The 15,216-nt window shown below is 36.6% G+C and overlaps 1 protein-coding gene across 6 annotated transcripts in view; it reads left to right on the forward strand.

Annotated features, from left to right (window-relative positions):
• FUT8 (fucosyltransferase 8) overlaps positions 1–15,216 on the forward strand; it is a 491,667-nt gene that overhangs the window by 305,477 nt on the left and 170,974 nt on the right. For 5 of the 6 annotated variants that reach the window (XM_069082396.1, XM_069082394.1, XM_069082393.1 and 2 more), the window contains 2 exons: positions 12,378–12,493; positions 12,612–12,777. In XM_069082396.1, the coding sequence (XP_068938497.1) occupies positions 12,378–12,493; positions 12,612–12,777 (282 nt within the window). The remainder of the gene's footprint in view (positions 1–12,377; positions 12,494–12,611; positions 12,778–15,216) is intronic. The other variant, XM_069082397.1, reaches the window with a different exon arrangement.

Below are 15,216 nucleotides of genomic sequence, written 5' to 3' on the forward strand. Positions count from 1 at the left end.
AAAACAACCATGGCACCGCCCATAAACCCCTCCCCCTCCCCCATCAATCCTACATCAAAACCTAGGGAGTTTTGTTGTGGGTTTTTGTTTGTTTTGGGAGAAAATGTGAATTAACTTTTTTGCCCAAGAGAATAAAATTTGATTTCAACTTCAGTTAGCCTTAAATCCACTGAAATGAGTTAACAAAAACGAGGTGTTTTGGACCTCATGGATCACTGTACCTTCCAGTTTCCAGTGGCCAGAAATACCCAACCATCTACTGTATTTTTTTTCTATGTGTCCAGAACAGCTATAGGGCTCTTACTATTCCTGCCATTGTCGTTGCTGTATGGCTAATGATGGTGGTGTTCTCTGTGGCCAAATACTTGGGCTCATTCTGGACATAAACATTTCATTTTCTTAGGGATCTTTCTCAGCCATTTATTTGAGGGGGTCAGGGGTCAAACAGTCATTTGTATCTATCTTCCTTTTTGAGTATTTCTGGATAAGGGATTCAAGAAAACAAACTGTAGTTGTCTTTGTTTTGATGTAATATAAACAAATGGAATTGATCTTTCCAGGGTCAGAGATGACTAATGTTTTTGCTATATACTTTTATACATTATTTTCTTATCAAACTAGTTAACAAGTATTTTTATATATTTGTAAGCCAATATGCTTTCACAGCATAACTTGTGTATATGTAAAGATGAGTATTTAATTCTCACAGTTCACTTCTAACTGACAAACAAAAGCAGATGTGGAAGCTGCAGAAACTGTGGTAAAACTTCTCTTTATTTTTCTGGGCTTTTGCAGGGCCCACTTTTGGCCAGTCACATCCCTGCCCAAGATACTGTCACAGGTACAACTCCCAGGATGTGGGTCTCACAATCACTTCCGGTCGCCCTTATTGGAGACTGACCATTTGCATGAAGTATTAAAATGTACAGCTCTTAACTGGAAAAAAAAAAATGATACAAATAGATTCTGACTGTCTCATGTCCTATAGCCCCATGAAGGGCCTATAATAGTAGATTATCCTGTTTACAGAATTTCTAGTCCTTAATATGATTTCTATTTCTCATTGATCTAAAGTAGGGGTCAACAAACTATGGCCCCAAGGGTTAATTGTAAGGCTAATGGACCCATATGAAAACCAGGCCATGTACCAGTTTCCCTAAACTTGCTCTAAAAGGTAAAAGGGAGTGGAAGCAGGTGATGCACTATCTTTATACTTTTTAGGAATCTATGAATATTTGGGACTCGTGATTTTATAGACAAGCATTAGAACTTTGCTAAGCAACTCCTACATCTGCTTATAAGCAGGGTGATCTGTAGTACACATGACAGACAGCCAATGAACTAGATCAATAATATACCCTAAAAATTTCAGGCACAGTAAAGTCCAGGGCCTAGAGGCTGAAGGGTCGTGAGGTAATATAATTTGGATGGAATCAGTGAGTTAGATGGCATTTATTAATTAAGCATCTACAATGTGCCAAATGGGGCCACAAAGAGTCAGAAGTGACTTAAATCACAATGTGCCAAGTCCTATGATAAGTGCTGAGGATACCAAAAAACAAAAACCAAAAAGAAACCCTGACATCAAGATGATATGGTCAGGCAGATTGAATGATAAGAGGTTGGAAAGGACCTCTGAAATCATCTAGCTAACTCCCTTTCCCCCACATTACAAGGCAGAAAATGAAGGTCCACCCTTTCCTCCTCAATATTTCTCTCCTCTAGGGGCTTCTGTGTCATTACTATCTCCTGGCTCTCTTACTCCTTCCCTGCCTGATCACTACTGGTCATAATCCACATCCTGTTCCCTTAGCTATAGGTATAGACCAAGGTTCTGTCCTGGGCTTTCTCTTTTCTCTTTACTTGGTGATTTCATCAATTTACATGGAAGTAATTATCAGCTCATGCTGGTAACTCCCAGATTTGTATATTCAGCCATACTGTCTCTCCTAAAGCTCCAGTACTGCTATCACCAGCTGTCTATGAGACACATCAAACTAGATGTCCTGTAAGCATTTAAAACTCAACATGTTCAAAACAAAGCTCATCATGTTTCTGAGGGGAAAAAAATCCAACTTTCTTCTGAATTTCCTTATCTTCCCCAGTGGTGTTGTCATCCTTTCAGTAACCCAGATTTGCACCTTTGACTCCTCCTTTTTCTTATCCCACATATCCAGTCAATTCCCAAACCTTGTCATTTCTACTTCCTCATCTCTCACATATTTATACAGCTGTTCCTTTCATTCAGGCCTTCATCACTGATCTCCAGGCTTGTTTCAACAGTTTCCTCACTCATTTCCCTGCTTCTGGCCTCATCCTACACCAATCCATTTGCCATACACAGTAGCACAAGTGATAGTCCAAAGGCATAGGTCACCATGTCACTCTCTTACAGTGGAATAACGTCAACTGGGAAGAAGGTCTGTAAAGGCACCAAACTTCAGGGTTCTATCTTGACACATTTCATTCCACATTTTTAGCCTATTCTCTTCCCTGTTACATTAAAAAAAATTATCAGTGCCTTAGACGAACAATTTGATAATTTTCCTATAGTAATTATTGGGTGACAGAATCAGAATCCAGAAAGGTATTAACAGACTGAACTGAATAAAAAAAGATGTCATCTATTTAATATGAATAAATTGATTAATAAATACTGCATTTAGGAGGAGATATCATAAATGTTTTCAAATAATTTAACAGCTGTTGCCTGAAACTAGCTGGGAGGGCAAGTCACTTAATTTCTCAGCCTCAGTTTCTTCAACTGTGAAATGGGGATAATAATAACACCTACCTCAAAGGGTTGCTGTATCAAATGAGAAAACTTATGTAAAGTACTTTGCAAATCTAAAGTGCTATCAGTGCTAGCTACTATTATTGTTATTGCTATTATTATAATAATCATTGATATAAAGAACTTCTCAATAATGAGTTTTCTCAAAAGGAAATAAATGAAATCATGATAAAATGTGGTCCCATGCTTGAAAACATGTAATTGTTTGTGAGATGAATACTTATTAGAGATGTCAAAAAAATGCATCCATTGGCTATGGAATGGACTTCATGGCTGAAACTCATCTGCAAAGTATATTAAGTCAAGCATGTCAACCAAGTCCATTCTCATTAATCAAGCTGCTGAGAACTTCTTAACTGAAAAATTGAATAGTTTTTTCTCGGTCCTCATCCCTCTTAACTTCTTTGAACTACATAGTATTGTCAGATACCTTCCTGTCCTGGAACCCCTTCTCTCCTTTTTTTTTTTGTTGTTTTTATTTGTTTGCTTTTGAACACTCTTCATTAGTTCTCCTCTTACATGTCTTTTGGTTTTCCATCTCAGCCCCCTTCGTTGAACCCATACTTGAATATATACACCAAAGATCTGTCCTGGCCCTTGTTCTCTTTTCTTTCTGTGAGGTCCCAATTGGAGAAACATAAAATAGTAATAAGTGAAAAGCCATAAAAACTTAAACTCTGTGAAAGGTGGAAGATACTAAGTCATAACCTAGGCACTGAGTCCAAACTTAAGATACTATAACCTGTGAAAGCCAAAACAAGAATATCATGATCCATATGTGACCGGTACATGATCAATACACAGACTTATGTTGGGCATGTTAACAATGGCTTAACACCCAAGCTCATTAGTAAGTGGGAAACCAAAAATATCCACCAATCAGTGGTGATACACTCCGTAGTTCCTTCTCCCTTTGTCTGTTTTCTAAAATTACCATGGTCCTTTAGTGGGGATCCACTGAACTGCTGGGCTACTGCCCCAGACCAAAGATTGTCCCTGTTTGTAAGTATTCATAATGACTAATTAAACTATTACCTATGATCAGTTTGGAGGCATTTGACCTCTTCCTTTGGTAACAAAAGAACATCCCATGGTTGGGGGGGAGGTACACGGTTTCATAGCAAGAGACCTTACACCACTCTATCCTTTCTTATTTGGTGACTCCAAATGGGTCCAAATATTATTGTCTTTTTTTTAGATGAATTTAATATTTATATATCTAGATCTATTTAGTCTCTCTTCTATGCTTCTGTCCTACATCACCAGCTGTCTGTTGGATATTTCAAACTAGACGGCCTAGAGGGATCTCCAACTCAATATATCCCAACTAGAACACATTATTGGCTATAACACATGCCTCGTATATGCAGTCTGGCTCTTACATTACAGCTACAGGAAACAAAGGAATAGTTTGATTAAGCAAGAATTAGCAGAGCAAAAAATCAATCCTTCAGCAATTCTGCTGAGTTGGTTGGGAAATTATTGCTCTGACTCTGGTGAGCCCCATTTTGGTAGTCTTCCCTCACTGACATGTCCCATGCCCCAGCTATAAGATTTTGAAATCTCTAAATCAGGGCTTAGTGAGGGTTGGGCTTCAGCCTGGGCTGCCTGAATTGCAAAGCACATGATCAGTCAAAAGTGGAAAATTAGATTTGGTTGACACATTATTTGTAAGGGATTCTATTGAATGAATGTTAATGTCTTCATCTTATCTTGATTAAAATAATTTGTTCTGTTTGCCTTATCCCCACTTAAGGACTGATCTTTAGCTGTTTCCTATGAGTTGACTCTGGTTTCAGAGTGCTTCAGATAGAAGAACCGTGCAATTATCTGTCTGTCTCTGATGACTGGCATGAGAGTTTTGGACCAACAATAATAGCCTCTTATTTTTCTTGTACCTTTCTGGTTCTGGTTGCCAGTTATGGCTGGCTGAATTTATTTTATTTTATATTATTTTTCAGGGCATTCTATTTGGTTTAAGTGACTTGCCCAGGGTCATGCAATTAGTGTCAACTGTCTGAGGCTAGATTTGAACTCAGGTCCTTTTGACACCAGGGTCAGTGTTAGACCCTATGTGAGCAATGTCAGTCAGCTTCAGTTTCTCCATCTGTTAAATGGAGATAAGCCTACTGTTTACTTCCTAGGGTGATTGAGGATCAAATGAGATAAAATATGTAGAGGAGTTTACAAATCTTGAAATGCCATATGAATGTTAGTGCTTAATGTAGTGCCATGTGTACCCAGTAGGCACCTGACATATATTTGTTGAATTTAATGGAATTCAACTGAATGTACTTTGAAAATCTGAGCATTTCTATTATAAACCCATTTCTATCTTAAGGAGTTTTCTCTCTTTTCTCCATTAGATTCATACTTGAATATCCCATCCCACTAGAGCTGTCTTCCTTTCTAGAAGCTCAGGTTGTACCTGTGTTTTCCCCTAGGTTTTTGAAATCAGCTCTTCTGAAGGTATTTATCATACACAACTATGTATTCCTTTTTGGCTCATATGAATTATGACACTTAACCTCTCTACCAGTCTGACTCTTGTAAAATAGGAAAACTAAAACATGCCACTGTCTGTTTCAGTGAAAAGTAAAGCGAATAAATAAGGCAAGACAGGTAGAATGACTCTGAATCTGGGAGGAGAGAAGCTTTCATAAATTCTAGCAGCAGTAGTATTTATTTATTTTTTAGGCAATCAGGGTTAAGTAACTTGCTCAAGGTCACATGGCCAGGTGTTTCTGGGTGGGTGCTAAGTGTCTGAGCCTGGGATTCGATCTTCAGGTCATCCTGACACTGGAGCCGGTGCTCTTACTTGCTGTGCTACCTGGCTGCCCCAGCAGTAGTATTTATTAAGTATTTCTTTGTTAAGTAGACAGAGAAAAGAAACAGTGTTTTCTATTTCATTGTGTAAAACCTTAAGAGTTTTGAAGGTTGCTGGATTTGTAGTCTGATATATCGTAACCTTAGTGTTACTCTTCTCTTCATATAGCTTATGTCATGAGTGGTGGCCATGTTTCCTGACATTTAAGCTGTCGTATTTTTATAGTTATAAATAAGGTAATTAGCTAGGTGATACAATGGATCGAACAACTGGGCCTGGAGTCAGGAAGACTCAGATTTCTGAGTTCAAATCCAGCCTCAGACACATCCTAGCTATGTTACCCCGGTCAAGTCACTTAACCCTGTTTGCCTTGGTTTTCTCATCTGTAAAATGAGCTGGAGAAGGAAATAACAAACCATTCCAGTATCTGTGCCAAAAAACCCCAGACAGGACTGAAAACGACTGAACAACAATATAAATAAGGTGGATTTACTAAGTAATATTATAAGTTATTATCTTATTAGAGAATCAAAAGCTGCTGATATAAAAGAGTTGGCTTTGGACTTGAATTATACAATTGTATACTGTTTCTAATACTTCCACTACCATCACAAGTTGTATAACTTTTACAAGTTACTTAACATCCTTGGGCCTACATTTTTCTACTGTAAAATGGATGGGACTGTATGATTCCTTCCAGCTCTAAAATTCTTCAGTTCTGTGACTGTGCAACAGTATTCTATACAGCTGATGTCATCCCATATCACTAAGTCTTCCAACATTCTTCTCCCTGTTTAAAAAAAAAAATCCTTTTTGTAATCATTCTTCAGCACTTTCTTGAAATAACATTGCCAAATTAGCTATAGCAGAACAAAAGGTAGATGCCAGGGAGCCCTGAGAGTGGCAGGCTTCTTTTGGGCCTTGCCATTAAGTCTGCTGCACCTGGTCCAAGAGTGATGAGCTTGCTCTAGGGAAAAGCAGTTGGCTATCTTTGCTAGTAACAAGATACCAAACAAATGAGCAAAAAATAAAGTAGTGGCTAACAGGAGTTCCAGTCAGCACCAAATGGTGAGTTGGTCATTTGTTAAGCATCTATGTACCAGGCACTGTGCTAAGCCCTGCTTATACAAAGAAAGAAAAAGACAGTACCTGCCCTTAAGGAACTCACTGAGAAATGAAGGAGACAGCATGTAGGCAATTATATATAAACAAGTTCTATGCAAGACAAACTGGAGATTATTAACAGAAGGAAGATATGAGAAAGGCTTCCTGTAGAAGATGGGATTTTTTTCTGGGACTTGAAGGAAATGAGATGGAGATGATTCTAGGCCTGGGGGATAGCCAGTGAAAATGCCAGGTGTTTGTAGTTGGAGTGTCTTGTGGAAAGAACACCAAGGAGGTCAGTGTTTTGAATATGTGGTAGAGTATAAGGTATAAAGATACTAAAAAAAAAAAAAAAGTGGGAACGTGGAACATTTTGCAGGGCTTTGAAAGTGAAACAGGATTTTATATTAGATTCTGGTGGTGATAGTGAGCCCCTCGAGTTTATTGAGTTGGGGGTAGGGTGACATGGTCAGGAAGGTCTCTTAGGAAGATCACCTTGGCAGTTGAGTGGAGAGTGGAATAGAGTGAGAAAAAAACTTGAAGCAAGCATCCCAACAGGCATGCTATTGCAGTAGTCCGTGTGAGGTTGATGAGGGCCTGCAGTAAGGATGGCATCTAAATGTTGTGCTGAGCCTTGGGTTTAGAGTTCCTTCAAGAAGAGAAAGCACTGACTGAGTTCACATCCTACTTTTAGCACTGTGTGATCATAGACAAGTCACTTAATTTCCCTGGTAATAACTTTTTTTCATTTATAAAATGAGGGGGTTGGCATAGGTATCCTCTGAGGACCTTTCCCTGCCTAGATCTAGAATTCGTTGATTGGCCTTATTAAATGTCCCTATATACAATGAGTGGCATAGAGATTAAAGCAAGCTGAAAAGTCCCTTTTCTAAATCACCTAGTTTTGTTACTCAGAGAGAAGCTTCAGGTACACAGCTGCATAGTAGGTGGTTTTATTCTGTATTTTAAAATTTATTATGGATTCTATCTTAAGACTAAAATATAGTAACCATATCTATTTGTTTCTATGGGCAACTGACTTCATTATTTAGTGGCCTTATGTGATGAGGACTCAGAAAATAAAGCATGTTCAAAGAAAGAGATGGGGACTTAAAAATTGATTGTAACTAGAGAAATCCTCAATAATCTAGACTCCTCATGTAGTGAATAGACACCCAAAGAGAGGTGGAATAAAAGATAAACGGTCTTATTTGAGAATCAGAAAAACATTGGTGTTTCTCTAGCATTTACACTTAACTGGATAAAGTCCCATCATCTCTACTGTTTGAATGGGAATGGACCAGCAATTGATGTCTCTTGTTGAACAAGACTAAGGTAGTAGCTATCAATACCCATCCAGAAGTGAAATTTCCAGATGGAGGGAAAAGTACTTAGTTGGATTCTTGGTATATTCCACTCCAAGCTTAGGTCCCCTAAGTTTTAAAAAGATTATACATATTGGGTAGCCATATACAAGGAAGGCTGTATATAGAAGAGCATAATTATAGTTATTTGAACAATATAGTGGTCAATGTAGGTGATAGAAAAAAAGAGAAGTATTAAAAATTTATGTTAAGGGGGTGACTAGGTGGCACAGTGAATAGAGCACCGGCCCTGGAGTCAGGAAGACCTGAGTTCAAATCTAGTTTCAGACACTTAACACACACACACACTAGCCATGTGACCCTGTGCAAGTCACTTAACCCCAATTGCCCTAAAAAAAAAATTTTATGTTAAAAAAGTAATATCACTGTACAATATACCAAATTTCCCTTCCCCTCAAAACATATACACACTCCCCCCCCTTCTCTCTCTCTCTCTCTCTCTCTCTCTCTCTCTCTCTCTCTCTCTCTCTCTCTCTCTCTCTCTCTCTCTCTCTCTCTCTCATCAAGTTTCAGGTTATACAGGTAGGCAGATTCATGCTCCCCAGAGTTTGAAGAAAATAAATAAGCCTCATCTTATGTACTACTTTTTAAAAAAATTTTTTTTAAATTAATTTGTTTATTTACTTTTAGTTTACAGGATTCAATTCCTTGACTTTCACATTTTGTCCCCCTCCCTCCCTCCCCTCCCCACCATGGTGGCATATAGTCAAGTATAGGATCTGTAAATACTTTAACATTATCAAGTTATAAAGACAGATTGTATCAGATGTGATGAACAATGGTAAAGAAGACATAAAACCAAAGCCAATGTAACCGAGATTAAGAGGGAGGTGGGAAATTGGGAAAGAATCTTTACAACCTATGTCTCTGAAAAAGGACTCATTTCTAAAATATACAGAGAATTGAGTCAAATTTATAAGAATACAAGTCATTCCCCAATTGATAAATGGTCAAAGTATATGAACAGGCAATTTTCAGAGAAAGAAATTAAAGATATCTATAAGCACATGAAGAAATGTTCTAAATCACTATTGATTAGAGAAATGCAAATCAGAACAACTCGGAGGTACCACATCTCACCAGTCAGATTGGCTAAGATGACAAAACAGGAAAATGACAAATGCTGGAGAGGATGTGGACAAATTGGAACACTAATGTATTGCTGGTGGAGTTGTGAACTGATCCAGCCTTTCTGGAGAGCAATCTGGAATTATGCCCAAAGGGCTATAAATACTTTCATATCCTTTGACCCAGCAATACTACTCCTAGGGTTATATCCCAAAGAGATCATAGAAGTTGGAGGAAGACCCATATGTACAAAAATGTTTATAGCAGCTCTTTTTGTGGTGGCAAAGAATTGGAAATTAAGGGGGTGCCCATCAATTGGGGAATGGCTGAACAAGTTGTGGTATATGCATGTTATGGAATACTATTGTGCTATAAGAAATGAGGAGCAGATGGACTTCATATTTACCTGGAGAAGCTTATATGAACTGATGCTGAGTGAGAAGAGTAGAACCAGGAGAAATTTGTACACAATGACAGACACAACGTATGTGTGATGACCAACTTTGATAGACTGGACTCTTCTCAGCAATGCAATGATATAAGTCATTCCCAAAAGACTCGTGATGGAGAGAAATATGTGTATCCAGAGAAAGAACTAGAAAGAACTGAGTTTATATCCAGATGGAAGAAAAACACCTGATCTTTTTCCTTTTCTTGTTTGGGTTTATGTCCTCTTATGTACTACTTTTTAATGGCTTTTGAAATATAGACCTATCTAGAGTTAGGTTGGGTTTGTTATATAATGAAAATTACTGGTCCAGTCTGATTTTATATATGGCAAGTTTGGGTTTAGATACTCAGTGGAAATTCACTGCTAAGATCATACCTAATACAATCATGCCCATTTTGTCCCTGATTGTTATCCTATAGGTTGATGATGAAATAAGGGAACAAGAGAGCCTGGATGTAACCTTCCTATTGTCTTCATGTTTACATCGATAAAGTGTGTTCTCAGATCCATTATTTTGACATCTCTGTCTTAGAGCTGACAACTGCTAAAAATAAATTTAAGGGATATGGGTTTTATTTTGCTTTCAAATCATTTTCCAGAAACTGCCCATCCAATTCAGAAAGAGATTAAGATCTGAGTTTTTGTTTTTGTTTTTTTTTTTACAATTTTAATAGTGGTATACTAGGAGATGCCTCATTTATGAGTATATATGTGTTTATGGCCATAAATTGGATAATTGTGCACCTAAGTGCTCCATTCCTTGTATCATTACACAAATGAAGACTTTTTCATGTACCTTCTGCAGTCTGGGACACTTATGATTTAAAGAGGAAGCAATATGTTTTTCTTCTGGAAGCTGGTTATTTTTTATTCATGCATCTGTTCCAGGTCATTGCTAATGCATACCAATTTAGAGGAAAAGTATAAAATGTATCCACTAATGGTGCCTTAACTGATTAAAAAAAAAAGAAGCCAGCTGCTTTACTGAACAGATGTTCTTAAGTGGTCCAGGTAGTTAATAGTTCTTTTGCTTGTTTGGCTACGTAAGAAATATTGAAATTGCTATAAGAGTTTTGTTGTGTTTAAGCTTTTGATTAGAAGCATAGAAGTTTCTAACCAATTGTAATAAAAAAAATTCCTTAACTTAATGGTGATGATGGTGGTAAAAGACAGACATTTTATGCCTAATCCTTTTTGCAAAATGATCAAATTGTCCAATAATTAAGTGGATTTGGAACACACTTTTTCTTTTTATATTAATAAATTGAGTAGCATACTAAGGTAACTTGTTATGGAATCTCAGGTTAATGATATTTTTTTGGAGTGGTCACCAAGTGAAAACCATCCTTAGCAAAGTAACTTCTTTGTTTTGTTTAATTGGGCATTTCTCCATTCTGAATAGGTAATGGCATTTAATATTAGTATATGATAGTAAGTGCCAGTTCAAAGTTGGAGAGTGGTTGAATATATAAAATGGAAAAAATGAAGTATTTATCCGAGGCTGTCATTGTCTCTTTCAGTTGGTGGAGTGTGAAGAAAGGCTGCCGCACCCAGTCTTACACCTTACCATGATTTATAAGTCTTCCTTTCTTTCTAGGTCATATCATGTTCTTAGCCTGATTTGGGTTCTCCTTATTACATTATACTTAAAAGAACTGGACTGTGTCCCTGTTTCAGCATATTTCTATGTTCTCTTGGGCAAGTATTTAACCTGTTGACTCATTTATAACATGTGCTTTACAAATTTCTGTCCCAGGGCATTTTGACAATAGTAATTGATTATTTTATATACAATTCTTCAACATTTCCTGAAGAACAAAAGCTGGGATAAAGCAGGTGTTAATGGAATTATGCTAGAAAAGTAGCTTTGAATTGAGTTCCCTCTAGACATGTGAAATTTAGTACTGGATTTCTACCATGTTTATAGTTAGATAACAAAAATAATTGTCTCTGCTGACCGCAAACAGACCATTAGATTTTAACAGTGCAATAAAACTTTAGCTTTGTTGGTACAATTAGCTCCCAGTTATCCACACTATTGAATAGGACTGCATATGCAAATAATCTAAAATAGTGGAGAAGCAAATTATGCTTTGGAATGTGGAAACAAATATTCATTCACCTCCTGTCATGGCCTTATTGTTAGCAGCTTAGCCCCAAGTTTGTCTGTGAAAAGGAAGTTTCTGTGATAAAAACACTAAATAATCATACAAGTATAGATTTAGAGCTGGAAGGAACTTAGAGACTATCAAGTATAACTTTCATTTTACAGATTTATCTGAATCCAGGAGAGATTAATGATTTACTCAGTGTCACATAGCTACTAAATATCTGAGCCAGAATTTGAATACAGATCTTCCTGAGTTCACATCCAGTACTCTATCACTAGTCCATGCTAATCCAGAATTGTATATGACCTCTGAGAGAAGTAGATGTGTTAAACTAGGAGTTGGGGAGAGGGACAGTAAAAGCAACTTTTGGGGAATAGTGAGAAAGTTGAAAAAGATTCTCTGCTTACTTTTGTAAGAACACAACTGAGTTAGGATATTACTTTCTGTGTAATTTGTAATTGCAACTTTGTTCCAATGTTCTTCTATGCCTAAGAAGAGAAAAATTCGTTGACAGCTTCTATTGTTCTCTTTGATATAGTGATTTGCAATTATCAATAAATAACTCTTAGCAACGTAAACATGTATGGTTGCATGAATGTATTATCTAAATGACTGTATTTTGTTTCTTATCTTTTAGGATACCAGAAGGTCCCGTGGACCAGGGACCAGCTACAGGAAGGGTACGTGCTTTAGAAGAACAGCTTTTAAAAGCCAAAGAACAGATAGAAAATTACAAGAAGCAAACTAGAGATGGTTGGTGACTATACCACTTTTAATTTTTCTTCCCCTAATATTTGCTTTACCACAAATTTTTGAAATTTTCTACTCAGCCAAGTTTTGGAAATGCTGATATTCTTATGCTCTTCAATAGCAGGTCTAGGGAAGGATCATGAAATACTGAGGAGGAGGATTGAAAATGGAGCTAAGGAACTCTGGTTTTTTCTCCAGAGTGAATTGAAGAAATTGAAAAACTTAGAAGGAAGTCAACTCCAAAGACACGTGGATGAATTTCTATTTGATTTGGGTCATCAGGAAAGGTACTCTCTGTTTTCATTTTTTTCTGATCTTGAGAAAGACTAATGTAAGAATGGAACACGAATATTTAAACAAAACAAGAAAGTTTTCCCTGCTGTATATTAAATGAATTCATGTTTGGGGTGATGATAACATTTATCTTAGATTATATTTGACATAGAATGTGCTGTATGAATTAAACATAGCATAGGAAATATTTTTAAACTGTGTTTCTAAAGGCCTTTATTAAATAAGTTAAATTCTCAAATTGTTGATGGCAAACTAAATTATTTCTCTTTGTAAATGCATTTCAAATCGTCTTTTCGTAAGAGTTTAATGCTAAGAGAATGCTGTTTTTGTTGGGTTATAGTACTTACTGACAATGAAAATTAAAAAAAAAATTAAAAACAAAGGTCAATGAAAGATTTTGAGTTTTTAAAAAGCAGCATTCTATTAATTTCCCTTCCGTTTCCATGATGGAAAGGGAAACTTAAGTTTGGTTCTACTGGCTGTTTACACAGTTAAAAAACATAGTTTGTCTTGAACTTTTTTTTTTAATGTGGAAACAAAATAAATCTGTTATTCGTTATAAAAACAGTAATACCTGTACTTGGACCTATTATATTCAAAAGGCTGTATTCCCAGCAGGATTCTGATGGCAATTACTTTCTCATTAGTGAACAATAAAATAAAAATTGTTGTATTAACACTACCTACTCCTGTGAAGGAAGAAAAAGATCTTTCTAAATAAGAGAGCCTCATATACTGATGTCAACAATCATAGTATTAGAAATTTTGAAAAATCGTTCCTATTTTAATAGAAAAGGCAAAGAAGAACAGTCATTTCGTAGACATTTTTTTCTTAGTGCTAATGAATCCACAGGATTATTATAGTGAGGATTTCAAGTGGATTTAATTAATTTCAGTAAATATTTTCTAATTGCCTAATGAAAGGAGCCCTGATACAGTAGAAGGAATGCTGAATTGGGCATTAGAGGACTTCCGCTTGAATCTCTGTTCTTCTCCTGATATTACCTGTGTTTCCTTTGGCAAATTTAACTTCTAGATCTCACTCAGTTCCCTCATTGGTAAAATGAAGACATTGTACTAGATGATATCTGAGTATCCTTTTAGCTTGAAAACTGTGATCAGTTTTCAAGGTAGTTGTTGTGCCGGGCCTGGAACTAGGAAAACTTGAGTTTGAATCCAACCTTCAGACACTTGTTCATAGACCTTCAGCAAGTCACTTAATTGCCTCAGTTTCTTCAACTCTAAAATGGGGATAATTATAATTCCTACTTTACAAGACTATTTTGAGGATCAAATGAGAACATACTTGTAAAAGGCATTCAGTACAGTTTCCTGGTGCATAGGCATTATATAAATGCTAGCTAGATATTATTATCTTATGATTCTACTATATGTATTCTCTGAAGAAATTTATATGACATGAGAGACCCTGATATTGGACTACACAGCATGGCATGCCTTCATCAAAAAAGGTGCTGTGCTCTATGAGCAAAGCAGAATTGAAGTAGCTCAAAAGAAACATGAGATGGCACAAATTTAGAGAATCCACCCCAAATGTTCACATGGACTATTTGTGCCTGACCTGTGGTAGAGCATTCTGAGCTTGTATTGGTCTGATCAGCCACAACTGGACAGACTGTAACTTGACTCTCTAACATAGTGATGTTATTATGGTCCTCTTCGAGAATGAAGGATGATAACAAACCATGTGAGGCACCATGCCAGGCCTAGAACTGTCTGTGAATTGTCCATGAGATTGAGACATCTAATTATGAGAGCAAGAGTATGAAGACTAGGCAGTGTACTGGATAGACCCAGAAAGACTGGCACTTACATCTGGCCTCAGACACTTACTAGCTGAGTGGCTCAGGGTAAATGAGTTAACTTCTGTGTTCTTCATTTTCCCATCTGGAAAATGAGAGGATTCAGTTACTAATGAAGTTCCTTCTAGCCATAAACTAGTGATTCTGTGGTAATGTCCTATATTAGAAAAATTCAATTTCAATTCTAAGTGCTAATTTTAAACTAGACCTAGACCACAATACTACTTGTTAATGGCTTTTCCAGTACCTGTATACTTCTTCAGCATATCGAAGTTTTGTAGATTTAAAGCAATTTTAGGATAATATAAGAGAACAGGCTTTTAGATGAGGCATATATGGAAAAATTCTTGTTATTAATCCTCTGAATTTTATGTTGAGTTTTCAACTTTAAAGTTAGTTGTGTGTTATATATTTGTTTTAAGGTTTTGTATAATTCCAAAAATTTGGTTATTCATTTTAGCTTTTTGATGTATCAGAAATCATTCTTTAAAGGATTATCGTATATTTGACATGGTAACCATTACCTAACCCTTCTACTTGGTATTCAAAACCATAATAACCTGACCTTCTCCTGACTTTCCTGTTTTCTTATGCTCTACTTTTTCTTCA

This window comes from Petaurus breviceps, unplaced genomic scaffold (genome assembly GCF_028583685.1).
Source record: "Petaurus breviceps papuanus isolate PSGF00001 unplaced genomic scaffold, PetGlider_PUasm1.0 164, whole genome shotgun sequence".
In the NCBI taxonomy this organism is placed as follows: domain Eukaryota; kingdom Metazoa; phylum Chordata; class Mammalia; order Diprotodontia; family Petauridae; genus Petaurus; species Petaurus breviceps.